We start from the raw sequence: 19,904 nt of genomic DNA on the forward strand, positions 1-19,904 counted from the left end.
GAACACTGCAGCAAACTGGAGATTCAGGAGTCGGCTACTGCAGAAGGTACTGTATCTGCACCTCAGAATGGGCTGCAGCTATCGACTAATCTATCAACTAGTTAGTTCAAGTAATCAAGTAGATTGCACTTTCAAAAGAGCATTGAATGTGAATTAGGGCTGCAGCTATCGAATATTTTAGTAGTCGATTAATCGATGGACTAGTTAGTTCGAATAATCGAGTAATCGGATAAGGAACATGAAAAATTAAAATACCTGAGCTGAGCCTCAAACGGTATATATATATATATATATATATATTTTTTTTTTTTTTTTAAATGAGGGTCTATGTACTACAAAAGAACAATTGGCTAACTTGCACAGAAAAAGTCTGCTAGCTTAAATGCTATAAAATGCTAAAGTTTTTTCACAATACTCTTAACAAATGTTTCAGACACATATTCCTACAAAAAACGGCTAAATATACCAATAAACTAAATTATGAATAGAAGTGTGCAAAATTTCCGATTCTTAGATTATTCGCGATTCGGCCGTGGAAGATTTGAGAACGATTCACAAACATCCAAATTCCGATTATTGAAATATGCAAAGTAAAGCGGAAGTACACAACACTCAGCGCGCCGCGCGGTCTTCGGGACGGAACAGAGCGAGAGTAGCTAAACATCATGCTTCCCATTACCTGGCCCCTCGGGTAATGCCAATCCTCAACTCACGGCTCTAGCTCAACTCATGCAACGAGATAAAAAAAAACACAACAACATACCTGACTGCTTCCGAAAAGCTGCTACAAAGTACAACCACTTAATGTTACGGTGGATATCATTTATATAGGACTAGATGCATTGTAGATTTGGTAGTGTTCGCAGCACATCTACAAAAAGCTAGATGCGGGCGTTATAAACGGCCGCCATCTTAAAGCAGTACACTTCCCTGCAAGGCTGTTGTAGCGAACCTTCCAAGCAAGCCTAATTAACTTTTTATCTAAAATATTCCTAAATCGGTAAAATATTGACTTGAATCTATCTATAAAATAGTTTTAAAACTTTCACATGTCGAAAGTAGACAAAAGGGAAATTATGGAATAACGGGAGCAATTTTAACAAATTTAACGGTTGATTCACAACATTAAATTAATTGAATGTAGTTTAAAGCTGCTGATACAGAATGGGGACTGGAGTTTTTTATTTCATGTTATTTTTGTATATTTGTTTACTACTATATGTTAACTTGATACTGAAATAGTAGTGTGGTTTAGCCTGAGAGTATTTTTGAACAATTTTGGAACTAATGTACAAAACATTAAAAAAAAAAGAGAGAGAGAAAAAAAAAAAGGAGGGGGGTGCATCAATAATCGTTTTATAATCGAATCGGAGCCTCTGAATCGTAATCGTAATCGAATCGTTAGGTGCCCAAAGATTCCCAGCTCTAATTATGAATGCATTAAAAACAAACTCAAACAAAAACTTAGCTCACATTGGTCTTAACAGGGAGCAGTTGGATTCAGCCATGTGAAAAGAGGCAGACCAGAGGGCAGTGTATCCACCCTAATCAATTAATCTAAATGCAAACACTTTTAAAATAAACCATTACAACGCCACTTTCATTAAACGAATACTCGAAGCAACAAAATTTAATTTGAATATTTTTTTCTAATCGATATACTCGAGTTAATCGATGAATCGTTGCAGCACTAATGCGAATACAAAGTAAAAAAATGAAGTGTTTCTTCAAACTATGCAGAATTGCACTTCCATTTAAAAATAAATTAAAATACCTGAACTTATTCTCAAACTGTATAAAAAAAATAATAAACGAGGATTTACATACAACAAAAGAAAATTGGCTAAATTGCAAAGAAAAAGTAAGCTAGCTCAAATGTTATAAAATGCATCGACTTCATAATTATATTGACGGGTCCAATTCGACCATCACTGCGCCACGCCTCCAAGTAGGGGGCCATCCCATAATCCGCTTCAGTTATTCGGAGTCGGTCGCAGTAACGCATGCAGCGATCCAACGCCGGATTTAGGTTGAAAAAGTATGAAAACTGTACCGCTTTCAAACAGGAAGGATTGTCTCAGGAGTGATTTGTTCGAGGATTCAAGGTGATTATTATATTTTTCGTTTTTTCACAAGAATTTTCAACGTAAAAAGCTCTTCATTGTAAGGCTGCCGCCACATTGTCTAACAGACTAGCATCATTCTTCGACATATTTACGTAAAACAAATGCTAACGGCCTGGTTTTTTGCTCTTTTAACAAAGAATCGAGACCGTTTTACGTTCATATCTATAAAGAATTCAGGGATTTAAGCATTTATTCACTAGAATTTTCACCGGACTAGCTCTGTTTACATATGGCAACCACCACATTGACTAATAGACCCTACCCACCGACGTCACAAAATCACGTGCTCGCTGTATGGTTCCGCCCCCTTGTCCGTCATTTTGTGTCTGTATTATCAATGGTCTCAATTGATCGAGCAATTTATAATGCATTTCATGGAAGACCCGGTGCTTTCGGATGCCATAAACTCACTTGATGCGTTGCATAAAAGGCGTTATGTGGAAAAGCTTCAGTTTATCCATTCGCCAGATCCATATTTGATGCCTAAATCGATGTTTTTCGACCCGCTGTCTCCGCCGTATTTGCCTGTCATCTGCTAGCTACCCTGATGTGTACAACTATCTTGTCCATACAAAATCAGCCTATTCTCACGAAAGTTTGAAAAACTTTAAGAGCTTGGAGGCTTATAAATACTTCGTTGCTGGTTGGGTGAAACAGGTCCTCGTCCACGAAAATTCGGCAGGAATCTATCTTGTGCTTGGAAAGGTGAGTTACGAAATTTTCAATTCAAAATCTTTTGTTATTGCTAACATCCACTGTCATGTCTAATGTATTTCATGTCGTTTGTCAATGGAGTTAGGGCTTTTAATGTTTATATGGTTTAGCGATAGCACTCTCACTACATACATACGTGTATGTTGTCGGCGATTAGCCTAGCAATGATCTTAATTGTGGTTGTCAGCCCAAAACCCTCTAAATATATATTAAATGCATCTTACCAGATATAAAACGACTACTACATAATCTGTGGTAATTGTTTGGAGCCCAGTTTTCTCGTCGAATTGCAGCAGCCTATCTCGCTCTCCTCTCCGGGTCTCTCGGAATCCGGTAGAACTTCAAGTCTCTCCGTCTTCTCCGTCTATCTTCTCTGTTATTGCAACCGACCGCCACACACGCCTTCACCATTTTGATTATTAATGTTAACGAGCAGAAAAACACGTCGTAAATAGGAGGAATGTACGTAGCCGTAACAGGTAAACATGATGTGTTGACGGACAATTGGGCGGCACCAGTCAGGAGGAAGGAGTTGTGACGTCACGTGGGTAGGGTCTATAGACTAGCACCGTACTTCGACATATTTACGTAAAATATATGATAACTGCACGAAACCTTTGCCTCCATATCTATAAAAAATTCAGGGATTTAAGCATTTTTTCACAAGAATTTGCAACGAAAAAAGCTCTTTGCGACTTCACTCTGTCAGCTTTGACGGCCACGCCAAAAATGCAGGACCCCAATTTATCGGCCTCGCGCCCCGTGTCCTGTCAATATCATTATGAAGTCAATGATAAAATGCTAATGTTTTTTAACAATGCTCTTAACAAATCGTTCAAACACATATTCCCACAAAAAACGGCTAAATATACCTACAAACTTAAAGTAGGAATGTATAAAAAAACATTAGCTTTAACAAAAACTTACATTATGTTGGCCTTAACAGGTAGCAGCTAGATTCAGCCATGTTAAATGAGTTATGTCCCATTCACTCTTGCCGCTAGTTTCCACCCAAATCAAACTGAATGCAACCACTTTCAAAACAAACCAAACGGCATTCTAATTGAGCAAATCCTCAAAGGAGCAAAATTTGATTCGAAGCTTTTTTTCCCTAATCGAATTACTCGAGTTAATGGATTCATCCTTGCAGCACTGCTTGAGAATTCATTGTTCTGATTTCTTTTTACTTGATAAAAATTAATGAAAGAAAATTATTTGTAAACCTGGGCAATAAATTGACTTTATGAATCAGACGTCCTGCCCTTACTAATGACATCATTCTGCTTTAGTCTGTAAGCGTGTATGTGGGTGGGTATAATTGATATCACTAAATAGCCACGCTTGAAAGCGGTGTCATATTTCGTATGTAAAAAATCTCTCTCCATTATCAGAGGTCTGAGAAATTGTTAGGGCTCTTTGATTGCAGGCTGGAGACCAGACGGGGGGTAACGACGACAGCTGCGAGCGACCACAATCAGTGGTCTTCATAAGCCTGCTAGTTGTTGCCACTTGTCGCCAGACCAACACTTTCGGCATCCCCATCTAGTTACATCCAGCATTCAGGTATTTCATACCAGCTAATCTGACCTCTTATCCATCCCAGAATTCTCAGTGTCTGATCCCAGAATTGTTCCGTCGCCTAATTGACCTCCTGTCAACACCTGCCAGCTACTACCCCGCGTGCACATGCACTGCTGCGACCCTCATGCACTCCTAAATAAACGTTGCATACTAGCACACTCATTGTCTTTTGTCGGCTTTGGGATTCACTTCTCAGCGCGTTCTAACCGGAATTTTCAAACAATTTTCATCCTTAAAAGTTGCTAAATGGAGTTTGTCACTTTTTTACTCGCGACTGCCACCTCTGGCCTAAAGCGTAACTGCAGCCCGTGTTAAGCCTGTGCATTGTGCGCATGTTTGTTCGAGCACGAACATAAAGCAATGAGTGTTGGGCCCATCAAATTAGCACCGGAAGTGTAAACACAACAGCAAACGTGATTGTTTACTGTTAGTAGCAAGTCTTCAGTGGGTGGGAAAAGTGTTTCTACCAAGCGTAGACTAGGCGAAGGCACTGCTTCTGCGGGGACGCGCAAGGACGTGCACAGGCGCATGTTCGCTCAGAGTGTTCGCCCGAACACTCTCTACTGATGGAAAGAAAAAGGGCTTTTCATGGCAGTCTTCATTAAAATGTCAGGGCTCTGTGTACTCATCAGGGAGAACACAGTAAAAAAATGCACACATCCCTTGCTACTTCGCGCTTCAAGCCCTCAGTCCATCGCAAATTTTTTTTCCAATTAAACAATAAATAAATACAGATGAGCCGTCCCGATCCGATCACATAGTCTCACTCTCCCTTCTGCTGCTTTTCTTTGTCAGGCAGTGCACTGGAGTTGCTTATTATAGTTAACGATGATTGACAGACGTTAATGTTTCATCTTGCCAGAGATGCTTGGAAGCCGAAACTTCAACGCGCCGCATGCGTCAATCATCGTCCCCCCCCCCTTAATTTTCCCTTCAGGCATGACAAGTCCAAACAAACATACAGCATTTATATGTGTTTACAATTAATTCAACCCGAAAAGAAAAGGGCTGACGGGAGAAGCCGAAGCTTATTGAAACCCGTCCCCAGTATGCCATATAGGACGCAGAAAATATCGAATATCAATTTTTGATATTCAGATTTCGTAGTGACTACAAGTTGTTTTTTTTTTTTTAATAGTAACCATCCCCTCCGATTGTTCAAGATGTTTTGATTCTGATTCAAAATTTGCTCTAATTTTTGCTCAAATTTTTGCATAGAAGATTTTAAATCTTCCTTGTCTTCAGTCTTGTCAGTCTTGTCTCCTCTTTTCACTGGATTAGGCATATTTGGGAGGTTTCCCTTCCAGCTGGCGCCTGAGTTATCAGAGACCGATAACGGAGCTCAGGAAAATGCGTCCTTCGCTTTCGAGTGTCTGTGAGTTTAGCTTGTTAAACAGTTGCTGTGGCAACTCATTGTGTGTAAGTGAGCAGCTTGAGGATTTGAGAGACTCACTCAATGAAGCATTTCATAAAGCCAAGCATTTTTCGACTTTATTCTTGTTTTAAAATAATTCAGTGGGACAGTAACATGTTTCAAACTTGTATTTGAAGTGCTTTAAAACTATTAAAATATATATATACAGTGATCCTTTGTTTTTCGTAGTTAATGGGGACCAGAACCCACCGCGATATTTTTTTCGTGTGTGTGTTCAATGTATTTATTCAGATTTAGCATTGGAAAGACATTATATCTATGACACGTTTTTTCACTTTTCCCCTTAAAGTATAATTAAGAAAAAAACTTTTATGTTGTACATATATATTTTAATAAATTGTTTTTTTTTAGCACTTCAAATGTAATAATAGAAGCGTGCGAAATTTCCGATTCTTAGATTATTCGCGATTCGGCCGTGGAAGATTCGAGAACGATTCACAAACTTTCAAATTCCGATTATTGAATTATACTAGGTAAAGCGGAAGTAAAACACAGTCAGCGCGGTCTTTGGGACGCAATGAGGAACGGACCGAGAGTAAATATCATGTTCAACTCATGCGGCTAGATAAAAAAAAAACAATCATACCTGACTGCGGCCGACACCCGCTACAAACAACGCCCAGTTGCTAATTGCTACAAACAAACGGCTACAGTAGATATATCATATATATGTAGAACTAGATGCAAAATGACAGACGACGGTGGTGTTAGAACATGTATTATTGAACAGAGATGCGAAATGACGGACTTGCCGGCGTCAGTAAACAGCCGCCATCTTAAAGCAGTAGACTTCTCGAGAAGGCTCTGTTGCAGCGAATCTAATTAACTTTTTATCTAAAATACTCTTAAATCGGCAAAATCTTGTCTTGAATCTATCTTTAAATGATGAAACAGTTTTAAAACTTTGACATGTCAAAAGTAGACGGAAGGGAAATTATGGAATAACGGGAGCAATTTTAACAACTGTAAAGGTTGATTCACAACAATAAATTAATTGAATGTAGTTTAAAGCTGCTGATACAGAATGGGGACTGGAGCATTTTACTTACTGTTATTTTTGCATATTTGTTTACTGCTATAGGTTAACTTGATACTGAAATAGTAGTTTGGTTTAGCCTGAGAGGTTTTTTGAACAATTTTGGAACTAATGTACAAAACATTTTAAAAAATTAAAAAAAAAGAAAGGGGAGGGGGATACATCAATAATCGTTTTATAATCGAATCGGAGCCTCTGAATCGTAATCGTAATCGAATCGTTAGATGCCCAAAGATTCCCAGCTCTATGTAATAATTATGCTAAGTTTTAAAAATTTTACTGTCCCACCGGATGATTTCTTAAAAATAAAGCAGAAAAATACTTGGCTTTATTAAAGGCTTCATTGAATGAGTCCAGTCAAATCTGCTCAAGATGCTCACTTACACACAATGAGTTGCCACAGCAACTGTTTAAGAAGTTAAACGATAATTGACTCATGCGGCCCTTTGAAGTTCGAGTCTCTGGCTAGATCAGACAGTTCAGACCTTAACCATCAGTCAATCATTGTTAACTTTAATACGCAAATCCAGTGCACTCACTGCCTGACCAACAAAGAGCAGAGAGAGGGAGGGATCCGCGATGGACTGAGGGCGTGAAGTTTGAAGCCCAAAGTAGTGAGTGATCACTGTATACATAAAAGTTTTTTTGTAGTTATGCTTAGGGGGGAAAAAGTGAATAAAGTTTCTTATGTGTATCTATTTCCAACACTGATTTTGAATTTTTTCACTTATCGCGGCGGGTTCTGGTCTTCACTACCGCGAAAAACAAAGGATCACTGTAGTACCTTTGAGCACCATTTTATATGACTGTCACTTATACTAGATGTTGCCTGTCCCTTTAAGTACAGAGTACGAGTACTTTTGCCACCTCCGTCCATGTTTACTAGCCAATCAAATGAAGTCACTATATTGAGTGAGCTTCACAACCACTTTGTGTCTATTGATAAAATCAATTTTATTGCCCACTTCTGTTAAATGATTTCCAGTGTCATGTCAATGTCCTTAGTGAGAAACAAACCCATTACGTTGTAGGAAGCCAATCTCCCTCTAGTAGTAATGAATGCAGAATTCTAATAAACAAGCACAGAATAAATAGTGGGTCCAATTACTCAAGTGGTGTCCAATCAACTCCCACGACGCACAAGACTTCATTCTAGCAGTACCTAGCAGTAATTAAATACCGTATTATTGACAGGGCGGTGCAACTGAAAAGCACATTGGAAGTGAGGTATCGGATGTGATAAACGAATGTCTGCGTAGTAATGATTTGGACCGGCGCCTGTCCCCCTGTGCTGACCCCAATCATAGCAAGTCAGTATCTAGTGAAAGATGCTAGACAGGCTTCACACAGACTCTCCCACTCCATTCACTTCACAAGTTCTGAACACAAAAAGGAGCATGAACACGGTGCCCCTGCAAAATACACAGGAGGAAATGGGATCGCGGTCCAAAGGGTTGGACAATAATAGAGGCCGGAGAGTGGGGGAGGGGGAGGCTGACTCACCCATTTTTTACAAATATCGTGCAAGCTTGTACACGTTTGTGATGTGATTGTACGCTAACAGGACAGCTGAGGACACAACGCAGGAGCTGTAACCTCAATGCAGTCACTCTTATGTATCACTGCAGTCACCATTATATATCACTGCAACACTATAAAGCACGGTTCACTAAATCCGGACCTCAGTGCAACTTTTCCTGTCGTGTTTTCCATGTCACACACACCTGAATCAAAATAATCAGGATCATTATCAGGTTTTTGGAGAGGTTGCTGATGACATCATCGTTTGATCCAGGTGTTTTAGGGGAGAGAGACGTGGAAAACACGACAGGAAAAGTGGCACCGAGGTCCGGATTTAGTGAACCCTGCTATAAAGCCATCAGTAGAAATAGACCCGATCTGGGATTTTTTTTTGCATATCAAATGGACTCAGACCTTTCTGCCTAACTTTCAGGGACTTAAAATGTTCAACTGAACCATGAATTAACATTAGGCTAAGTTAAAGTTTACCTACTTTGTAGCTGCTAACTATGCCCATATGAACTCTTGCTACATTTAATTTCATGCTAAACAGTGAAGCCTTAGAGTGGTAGTTCAAAGAATTTTTGACATAAGGCTTTATCTACAAGTAAGCAGGGGTTTAATTAGTGGAGTTGATTCCAATAAATTTCGTGCAGTTTGCATGTTGTTTGTTAGTTTCAGGGTTCCGGAGTGGCTAAGCTAGCGCGGGTCAATGGCACCTTCCTAGCATGCCAATAAAAAAAAAAACGATACAGATCTATGAACAGATCCAACATAGTCAAATAAATTCAGAATACAGATTATCTTTGCAAAACACCCACGCGGCCAAAACAATGTCACACAAAACCACCGTAATTAATTTTACTTTGCAGGACTATTTTTTTTTTAGATGCGTAATAGGACCACAATAGAAAGGAGTGCCCCGGTCACTCGTGCTCACAGTGCGTTCGAGGAAGGTGGGAAGTCAAGACTAATCCGCTCTGAGGTACCAGTTGTGACCTCAAAGAGTTCCAAGCAAATGTAAACAGCAAAGATGGCTGATCGCGACAAGTTGTTTTTTTTGGGTCTTCAAAAGACATTTTGACCTCAAAAAGTAATAACAATTTAAAGAAATTACATGGATGCGTCAATTGAACTGACATCGCGCTACTCCTTCTGTTGTACATGCCTTGGCCATCAGGGGGCAGTAATAGACATTTTTTACAGCTATACTATACATGGTCTTAGTTCCTTAGTGTGGCGATATGAGATATTCTTCACAGAGGATCAGCAGTATGTACACAAATGTTGCTATATTACCCGTCTCCATGTGTTGAAAACAAATGTGAACACAAATGGCCACCATTTGTGTTCTTTACACATTAAAACACTGTCGCATAAATGTTCTTTGTTACTTATCTGCCAAACTGCTGTGTGTTGTGAAGTGAGTCAAGTTCCCTGCCAACATACAGCTTTCATGTACTAAATTTATTCAAAAGTCATAGCAACAACAACAAAAAAACAAAGGCATTCCAGTTACTGCCAGATTTCCGTTCCATGATTTTGTACTAAGCTTTTAACAATGCGTTTATTTTTTTAGCATAAAGTGGTAGACTAAGGCACACTTTAAATTGCATACAAAATCAGGTTACGTCACAGAACCCAAACCCTAACACCCTGTACATACTGAAGGAGTACCTTTTCTCGTAGGCACCGTCTAATTGTTTGCATTATTCTAACACAGTTAATATAATCAATCAGGGAATAGTATCGTTTCTCGTATTTACTGTGACTGTTTTTATTACTCTAACACACCCAATATAAAATAAATAGCACTTATACCATAGTTTAAGGAAAACAAGCAGAATATAGGGCATAAGAGATAAACAACGCCTTCTTACCACGGAAGCCTGTCTGCACCACAAACTCTCACAATCAGTTCTCAGTCAAGAAAAAAATGGCGGTACGCCCTGTCCCAACACAAGGAACACCGGAGAACACCCGATATCCAACTGATAACACTGCTGGCAAGACTCTAAGAGCCCCTTTGACGCTGATGTGGCAAAATCCACAACCCTCGACAAAATTAACTCCCAAATCCTCCTGTCCAATCCACAAACAGACAATAATCCTAAATACACCCATCTTCTTGCCAACACCCCAGCCCGCGAGAGCCTTCAAAAAGACTGAATGTCTAACTAATCGTGGTCATTTTTTCTCGGGAACATTTTGTTGACGTGTGATAGGGTGACCTTGCTTCCAAGCTTAAGTGTTTCTATTTCACCTTGCCGTTTTGATCGCTGTTGACCTGAAAAACATTGTCAACTTGTTTTCGGTGAGCCTTCTTTAAACCTTTCAAAATGGAGTCAGTACAAAGGTACAGTGCCCTCCATAATTATAGGCACCCCTGGTTAAGATGTGTTTTTTAGCTTCTAATAAATTTTTTTAATTAAAAAAATATGGGACCTTAATGGAAAAAAAGAAAAATCTAATCCTCAATACAAGTGCATTTATTCAGTGGGGAAAAAAATCCCACATAAAAAAATAATTATTTGACATCAAATAATGTGTGTCACAATTATTAGCACCCCTGGATTTAATACTTTGTACAACCCCCTTTTGCCAACAAAACAAGGTCTGGGGACTGAGATGGCCATGGGAGGAGCTTGATTTTGTGTCTGGTGAACCATTTCTGTGTAGATTTGGCCATATGTTTAGGGTCATTGTCTTGCTGAAAGACCCAGTGATGACCCATCTTCAGCTTTCGGGCAGAGGGCAACAGATTTTGATTCAAAATGTCCTGCTATTTCAAAGCAATCATGATGCCATGCACCCTAGCAAGGTTCCCAGGGCCTTTGGAAGCGAAACAGCCCCACAGCATCACTGACCCACCCCCATACTGCACAGTGGGTATGAGGTGCTTTTCAGCATGCGCATCTTTCGTGGCACGCCAGACCCACTGAGAGTGTTTGTCGCCAAAAAGCTCCATCTTGGTCTCATCTGACCAAAGCACACGGTCCCAAGCTTCAACTGGGAGCGGGATTTTTTCCCCCAATGAATAAATGCACTTCTATTAAAGGTTGGATTTTTCTCTTTTTTTCCATTAAGGTCCAATATTATTTGAATTAAAAACAATTATTAGAAGCTAAAAAACACATCTTAACCAGGGGTGCCAATAGTTATGGAGGGCGCTGTAATGACTAAGGTGAATGCACGGAGTTTGGCCTTCTGGCCGAATTGTCGGGGTCTCGCCGGCCCGGGTCGTTGGAGCTGCGAAAGCGTGGGTCCGGCGGTTCGGCTGGCTAGAAGGTCAGATTCCTTCAGTACGTATATCTCATTTCATATTCATGGTTCATAAATTCACGTATTTGTCCTTTTTCTGTGTAACCAAATGTCTTAACTCATGAAAGGGTGCCTAATCTTTATTTAAGTAGGAAAGAAGTACAGTGACAAGATGGTATGTTGAAATGATATATGTACCGTATCTTGGTTTTGAAATAATATTGAAGTGTATGAAGAGTTTTGGAGTTACATTTTTTATTTTATACATAGTTAAAATGACAATAAAACATGTTCAGGGAAGACAACAAAATTACTCAGTTTTTTGCTATTCTAATTACGGTAGATTACAGTGTGGAAATATAAACGATGTTGTGTTTTGTACACAAAAATTAACCTAATCAGAAACATCAGCAAAACAGTAGGAGGCAGTTGTAATCTAATTTCAGTCTAATTAAGTTTGTGTTAAGAAGGACGTTCAATTAGTTGTGCATGTGTGGGCATGTTCCTACCTTGACAGCAGGTGTGACTCCGTCTTCAGCAGTGCTCTGGCCATTCTGTCAAAGAGAGCAGTGTTAAGAAATGTCAGCGTATGTGTATTTGAAAAGTACACAGAGCGTGCACATGCATAGAAAGGCAGCAGACAAAGAAGGAACATGACTGTGAGAACATTTGCAAGACGACGTGGGCGGCACGAGTCCGCCGTAACACTTTGCTCCTCCGCTAACGGGGCCACTAATAATTTACAGCAGTCACAAACGCGTGTTCTTCATGTCCTGCCTTGCAGGTGATCAGCAGTGCAATGTGTAATTATTGTGCTATGCACTGAAAGACAAAAGACTGAAAAAGCAATTAGTGATGCGAGTGGGTGAAAAACTTGAAGCATAGATCAGGAGAACCCTCACTTCCTTTCAGAATGTTAGAGGAACCATGTTTCTATGGTTTCCCCACATACTTGCATTGTGCCCCTGTCATTTTGTCAATCAAAACTAAGCATATATTTATTTATAAAAGATGATTTTTTTGGAGAAGCTCTTGTACTGCATGTTTTTTGACCTAGCGTACCTAAAATGGGATGAGCGAAACTACTTTTCATTAGTGCTGGCCGGGCGATATGACGATATACAGTGGGGCAAATAAGTATTTAGTCAACCACTAATTGTGCAAGTTCTCCCACTTGAAAATATTACAGAGGGCTGTAATTGTCAACATGGGTGAACCTCAACCATGAGAGACAGAATGTGGGAAAAAAAAACAGAAAATCACATTGTTTGATTTTTAAAGAATTTATTTGTAAATCATGGTGGAAAATAAGTATTTGGTCAATACCAAAAGTTCATCTCAATACTTTGTTATGTACCCTTTGCTGGCAATAACGGAGGCCAAACGTTTTCTGTAACTCTTCACAAGCTTTTCACACACTGTTGCTGGTATTTTGGCCCATTTCTCCAAGCAGATCTCCTCTAGAGCAGTGATGTTTTGGGGCTGTCGTTGGGCAACACGGACTTTCAACTCCCTCCACACATTTTCTATGGGGTTGAGATCTGGAGACTGGCTAGGCCACTCCAGGAGCTTAAAATGCTTCTTACAAAGCCACTCCTTTGTTGCCCTGGCTGTGTGTTTGGGATCATTGTCATGCTGAAAGACCCAGCCACGTCTCATCTTCAATGCCCTTGCTGATGGAAGGAGATTTTCACTCAAAATCTCTCGATACATGGCCCCATTCATTCTTTCCTTTACACAGATCAGTCGTCCTGGTCCCTTTGCAGAAAAACAGCCCCAAAGCATGATGTTTCCACCCCCATGCTTCACAGTGGGTATGGTGTTCTTTGGATGCAATTCAGTATTGTTTCTCCTCCAAACACGAGAACCTGTGTTTCTACCAAAAAGTTCTATTTTGGTTTCATCTGACCATAACACATTCTCCCAGTCCTCTTCTGGATCATCCAAATGCTCTCTAGCGAACCGCAGACGGGCCTGGATGTGTACTGGCTTCAGCAGGGGGACACGTCAGGCAGTGCAGGATTTAAGTCCCTGGCGGCGCGTTGTGTTACTGATAGTAGTCATTGTTACTGTGGTCCCAGCTCTCTGTAGGTCATTCACTAGGTACCCCGTGTGGTTCTGGGATTTTTGCTCACCATTCTTGTTATCATTTTGACGCCATGGGGTGAGATCTTGCTCGGAGCCCCAGATCAAGGGAGATTATCAGTGGTCTTGTACGTCTTCCATTTTCTAATAATTGCTCCCACAGTTGATTTCTTTTACAAGCGTTTTACCTTTTGCAGCCTGGTGCAGGTCTACAATTTTGTCTCTGGTTTCCTTCGACAGCTATTTGGTCTTGGCCATAGTGGAGTTTGGAGTGTGACTGACAGAGGTCTTTTATACCGATAATGAGTTAAAACAGGTGCCATTAATACAGGTAACGAGTGGAGCCTCGTTAGACCTCGTTAGAAGAAGTTAGACCTCTTTGACAGCCAGAAATCTTGCTTGTTTGTAGGTGACCAAATACTCATTTTCCACTCTAATTTGGAAATAAATTCTTTTTTTCCCATATTCTCTCTCTCATTGTTGAGGTTTACCCATGTTGACAATTACAGGCCTCTCTAATCTTTTTAAGTAGGAGAACTTGCACAATTGGTGGTTGACTAAATACTTTTTTGCCCTACTGTACCACAAAACAATCATAAATATAGACATGAGATGATTACCGGTTTCAAGGTATAACGTGGTATGAAATAGTCGAGGTTTCAAAACCGCCAAAATTTTCCGTCATACCGTCCCTAAGGTATTAGCTATTTTTTTATGTCCCAAAAATGCATGGAGAAATCTCACGCTTGTGGCTGCAAGACTCAACCCTCCCCCACCAGTTGTTGCTCAGTGTCAGTAAGTTCAGCTGTGCTACACGATGGCTGGAGGAGGTGAAACGCCAACTTTCCCCCCCCCCATCGAAGAAAACAAAATCGCTGGTATGGGAATAATTCAGCGACAGGAAAGTTATAGACGGCCGCTGCTTAGAGGAAGAGGGCCAACCAACATGTAAAATGTTGTGGAGGGTGGCTGCCGAGGAGGCAATACCTCCAATGATTTACATGTAAAATGTTGTGGAGGGTGGCTGCCGAGGAGGCAATACCTCCAATGATTTCGCATTTATCCAAAATTAAAGGTTAGTAAACACTGTCATGAACATTTCCCACCTGCTACGAGAGTCAACTCCAGCATGTTTAGTGTGTCTAGCGGTGGTAATAGGTGTTTTTTTTCCCTCTTTAGCAACTACCTGTGTTGAGAAAGAGATTGTGTGTATAATGTAAACATGATATGAGTCATACACACGTGCTTTTTATGGGAAATAATTCAATTATTTTTGTTCTGATGGTAATAAGTTTGAGCTGTGGCTATGGGTTTAGGCTCACCTAAAGCACTGCATTTATTTTTTAATTTTATTTGGAACATTTTGTCATTTTTATTTACTTATTATAACTTAACATTATACTTATGTTCCAATTTGCTAATATGTTTTGAAAAATAAAAATCTGTTGAATGGAATTAAAAAAATAAATAATTAAACCCAGATATCTCAAAGAAACACATTTTAGAGCTGTAATTGCAATACCGTGATATTTTGGCTGAAGGTTATCATACAGTCAAAATTTCATACCGCCACATGCCTAGTAGTAAAGCTAAATCCATAGGGCAGACAACAAAGGAGAGTTGTCCAGTCACATTTAAATCAGTTGCAGTCACTCGTGTTGCGGCGACCCCAAGAGAGACGCGGCAACAGTACGTCACAGGCTGCTGACTCATGACATTTCAGTGGCGACTTTCCCGCTTTGCTGCCTCTTTACATTTAGGACAACAGCGCAGTTGTTTACTCTTTGCAGGGCTCATCTTAAGAAGGTGACTCATGCGTCACTACATGTCCAACTATACACAGGAAACACCACTATGTGAGCAGAAATCCTCTGAGTTTGATTCCTTTAATTTTGGGACTATAAGCCACTACTTTTTTTCCCCTCATTATGAATCCTGTAGCTTATAGTCCTGTGCGGCTTATTTGTTGATTTATTGGGTTAATGGGTCACACTTTATTTTACAGCAGCGTCATAAGACTGTCATAAGCCAGTCAGAATTATGACATGACACTATCATGGGCATTGAATGCATATGACAGATGTCATTAAGTGTCATCCGTCAAATAATGTTACTAATTCCATTTACGTCCAACACATCCATTCAAAAGTGATATAATTTGCCAGATGACACAAAATGATCTGTCATAAGCATTCATTCATGCTTATAGCAATGTCATAATCATAATGTTATGACGGTCTTGTGGCACCACTGTCAAATAAAGTGTTACCAAATGCCATAACTAGCAATTAATGAAACAACTGGAACAGTAACTGAAGAAATAATTAGCATAGAACATAAATTTTGATTGTTATTAACATCTATAGCGCTACAATGCATGTTAGGAAGGAGAAGCGTGCGATTCTTAGATTATTCGCGATTCGGCCGTGGAAGATTAAAGAACGATTCACACACATCCAAATTCCGATTATTTGATCATACCAGGTCAAGTGGAACTAAAACACAGTCAGCGCGGTCTTCAGGACGCAATGAGGAACGGAACGAGAGTAAATATCATGTTTAACTCATGCCCATAGATAAAAAAAACAAAAAAAACCTAATACCTCACTGTGGCCGACAGCCGCTACAAACAAGTTGCTAGTTGCTACAAACCTAAGGCCACATAATGCTACTGTAGATATCACATATACAGTGGGGAGAACAAGTATTTGATACACAGTCAATGGGAAAACCCATTGGCAGTGTATCAAATACTTGTTCTCCCCACTGTATATAGAACTAGATGCGAAATGACAGACGGCGGCGTTAGAACATGTATAGAGAACTAGATGTGAAATGACAGACTTGCCGGCGTTAGTAAACAGCCGCCATCTTAAAGCAGTGAACTTCTCTGGAAGGCTCTGTTGTAGCGAACCTAAGTAACTTTTTATCTAAAATACTCCTTCTTCAGCAAAATCTTGACTTGAATCAATCTTCAAACGATGAAAAAGTTTGAAAACTTTTACATGTTGAAAGTAGACAGAAGGGAAATTATGGAATAACAGGAGCAATTTTAACAACTTTAACGGTTGATTCCAAACATTAAATTAATTGAATGTGGTTTAAAGCTGCTGATACAGACTTGAGTATTTATTTACTGTTCTGAACTGTTAACTTGACTGAAATAGTAGTTTGGTTTAGCCTGAGAGGATTTTAGAACAATTTTGAACTAATGTACGAAACATTAAAAGCAGGGGGAGGCGGGTGCATCAGTAACCGATTTATAATCGAATTGTAGCCTCTGAATCATAATCGTAATTGAATCGTTAGGTGCCCCAAGATTCCCACCTCTATTAGGAAGCATGTTGGACGACAACAGCGTTGACAGCAAGGGAGAAGTGATGGCCAAATGAAGCTTCTTGAAGCAATGAAGCTTTGCAGCCAATTGGTTCAAAGCTTGATGGCAGTTCATTTAGTCTTATGACAATCTTACAATGCTGCTGTCAAATAAAGTGTTCCCGGTTAATATCTTTTTGGTGTTAGTATCCCATAATACACTGAAGATGGCTGCAGCTTATATTCCAGTGCGGCTTATCTATGAACAAATGCTTTTTTTGTATCAAATTTGGCGGGTGGCGGCTTATAGTCAGGTGCGCTTTATAGTCCAAAAACTATGGTAGTCATATATTTTGCTAAATAAGCTGTTGTCACATTGTACTAGAATCTAAATAAAACTTTAAAAATCTCACTGTAATTCATAATTCTTAAGGTATTTCTTCATTAAAAGTTATGAAGTCACATAGAAAATAAACAAATTTTCCCACGTTGACGCTAAAATGCGGGTTAAAACATTTCAAATGAGTTTTGCGTACCAGAACAACATATCCTGGAATTTTGCTCCCGTTTTGAGCCAAGAACACCTCCCCCCTGATGAATTCCACAAATTCCACAGTTCTACTTTTACTGCAGGCTTTCTGTATAACAGAAAACGCTCCAACCTTAAGACTTAATTAAAGCTGCAACTAAAAGAGATGTCACTCAAGCCATATCCCCCGGGCAAACGTGACACTCTTTGTGACCACTAAATGAACTTGTAAATCAAGTTAAAACATTCAAATGAGGGCTGTGGTCAATTATTGATGTATAATGTAACAGTGATGGACACTTTCTGGTGAAAAATAAAACACCACATAGTTAAATATTCTCATGTTTTGCAACACTATAAATAACAAGTGAACCTTTTTTTTCGCTTTTATGAAGAGGCAAACATGGGCTCTTCCTTCTCCTGCTTCCTGTGTAGACTGTGCACTATATGGGAGGCTTTCGACACAATGACAAGTACTGGCCTTGACAACTAAAAGCTAAACAAAGAATAAGCGGAACATTTCCTGACATTAAAAGAAAAAAAAAAGCTCTTTAATGCAAATGCAGTTGAAAAGTGGATATTTTAATCTATAGGCGTTCACTCACTGGCTGTTTATTTGAATTGGATCTGAAAGTACTGGTATTTTGAAAAAATGTACATGTCATAAATTCCAGGCTATAAAATTTGAGTATATTTGAGGATAATTTAAGGAAACCACAAGAAACTAATCCATAAAGGTTTTAAGAACTTGCTTGTGCTTAAACTGTTCAGTTCCTCTATACAATTTCATCAGTTCTAAATAAGGGTCTAACGGTTCACGTAGATGTATTGAACCTTTTCGGTATTGCAAGCGGGTTCATTTTTTTCTTTACTCATAAAATGTAGGGGTGTAATGGTACACAAAAATCTCGGTTCGGTACGTACCTCGGTTTTGAGGTCACGGTTCGGTTCATTTTCGGTACAGTAAGAAAACAAAATGCAAAATATAAATGCGCTACATGTTTATTACACACTTTTGTGCTTTCAACAATAGGAACATTAGCCTATAAAAACAGGGTCCCCCCAGGATTGATAAATGAAATTCAAGACTTTTAAGACCTTTTTTAATGCCATTTCAACTCAAAATTAATACTTTTCTCGCACCCATTATTTAGATCATATTGAATCACATAAAAAAAAAAAGCACTGAACATCAAATTTAACCTCAATTACTAAGTGTGTTTGACAAAGGAATGCAAATTTATTGAAGATACAATGAAAACACATTTAAATATAAGGTCTTTCAGAATTTTTTTCCCAGGATAAAATGGATTTTACACTATTATTGTAAAGCAACTTCAGAAATTACATTTGCAATACAACAGGTTTCCCTTTTAAGAGGACCTAGTCATGGTGGTAGGTAGGTGGTTGTCAAGTTGGCCACCTTAACTGTAAAGTGCTTGCAATTGGCAGTAAAAGTTTAAAAAAACAGCCACTAAATAAATGGCAGTAGTTTACCATTAATTACCACAAAATAAAAAAGCTACACACGACCATTTCCCTTGGTAATTGTTTTTTTCTAATCACATTACAAGACGTATACAAAACACATGTTAATCCTTTGTTAACTATTGAAGACATTTATTTTAATCAGATAGAGAAAATCCATACTCTTATTTAATCAAGAAAAACATTTAAATATACCAGGAGGTAGGGCTGGGCGATATGGCCTTAAGTACGTATCACGATAAATTGAGCAGATTTACCTCGATAACGATAAATGACGATAAATTCGCCCAAGCAAACTGTTATATAATTTGAAAATTTGAATCAATGTATGGAATACAAATTAACAGTTTCTCGTTAAATTTATTTACCAGCTTTCAATTTAAAAATTGCACATGCAGTCTAAACATTAAGTATTAAAAAAAAAAAATCTTGTAAACAATAAGAATTCTTGTGTGAACATTTATAACAGCTTGTATGACTTGAAAAATATCATCACTTGAATTTCATTAAATTCATTCTGCATTGTTATACACTAGATAGTGGCATACCTTTAGATATTTAGAATAGATACAAATACGACACATCCACCCGCCCCCCAGAAATTATACTTAATTAAAAAATAAAATGTTTCACAAACCTTTCCTTTCTTTTATTCGGCTCAGTTATTTACATCTTATGATTTTGGAAATCCTTACAGTATTCAATAAATAATATTCCTGTTCCCAAGCACTGGTCTTACTGTACTGTAATTTTTACAAAAAATAATACACAGTTACTCCCCGTCATCTAGGACGAGCCACTGACAAGACTAGC

At 38.9% G+C, this 19,904-nt stretch overlaps 1 protein-coding gene across 2 annotated transcripts in view; it reads right to left on the reverse strand.

The window, feature by feature from the left end:
* The window catches only part of rps6ka1 (ribosomal protein S6 kinase a, polypeptide 1), a 133,908-nt gene that overhangs the window by 77,271 nt on the left and 36,733 nt on the right, over window positions 1–19,904 (reverse strand). For both annotated transcript variants that reach the window (XM_057858975.1, XM_057858977.1), the window contains exon 2: window positions 12,184–12,228. In XM_057858975.1, coding sequence (XP_057714958.1) covers window positions 12,184–12,228 — 45 coding nt within the window. The remainder of the gene's footprint in view (window positions 1–12,183; window positions 12,229–19,904) is intronic.

Source organism: Corythoichthys intestinalis, chromosome 15 (assembly GCF_030265065.1).
Source record: "Corythoichthys intestinalis isolate RoL2023-P3 chromosome 15, ASM3026506v1, whole genome shotgun sequence".
Classification (NCBI taxonomy): domain Eukaryota; kingdom Metazoa; phylum Chordata; class Actinopteri; order Syngnathiformes; family Syngnathidae; genus Corythoichthys; species Corythoichthys intestinalis.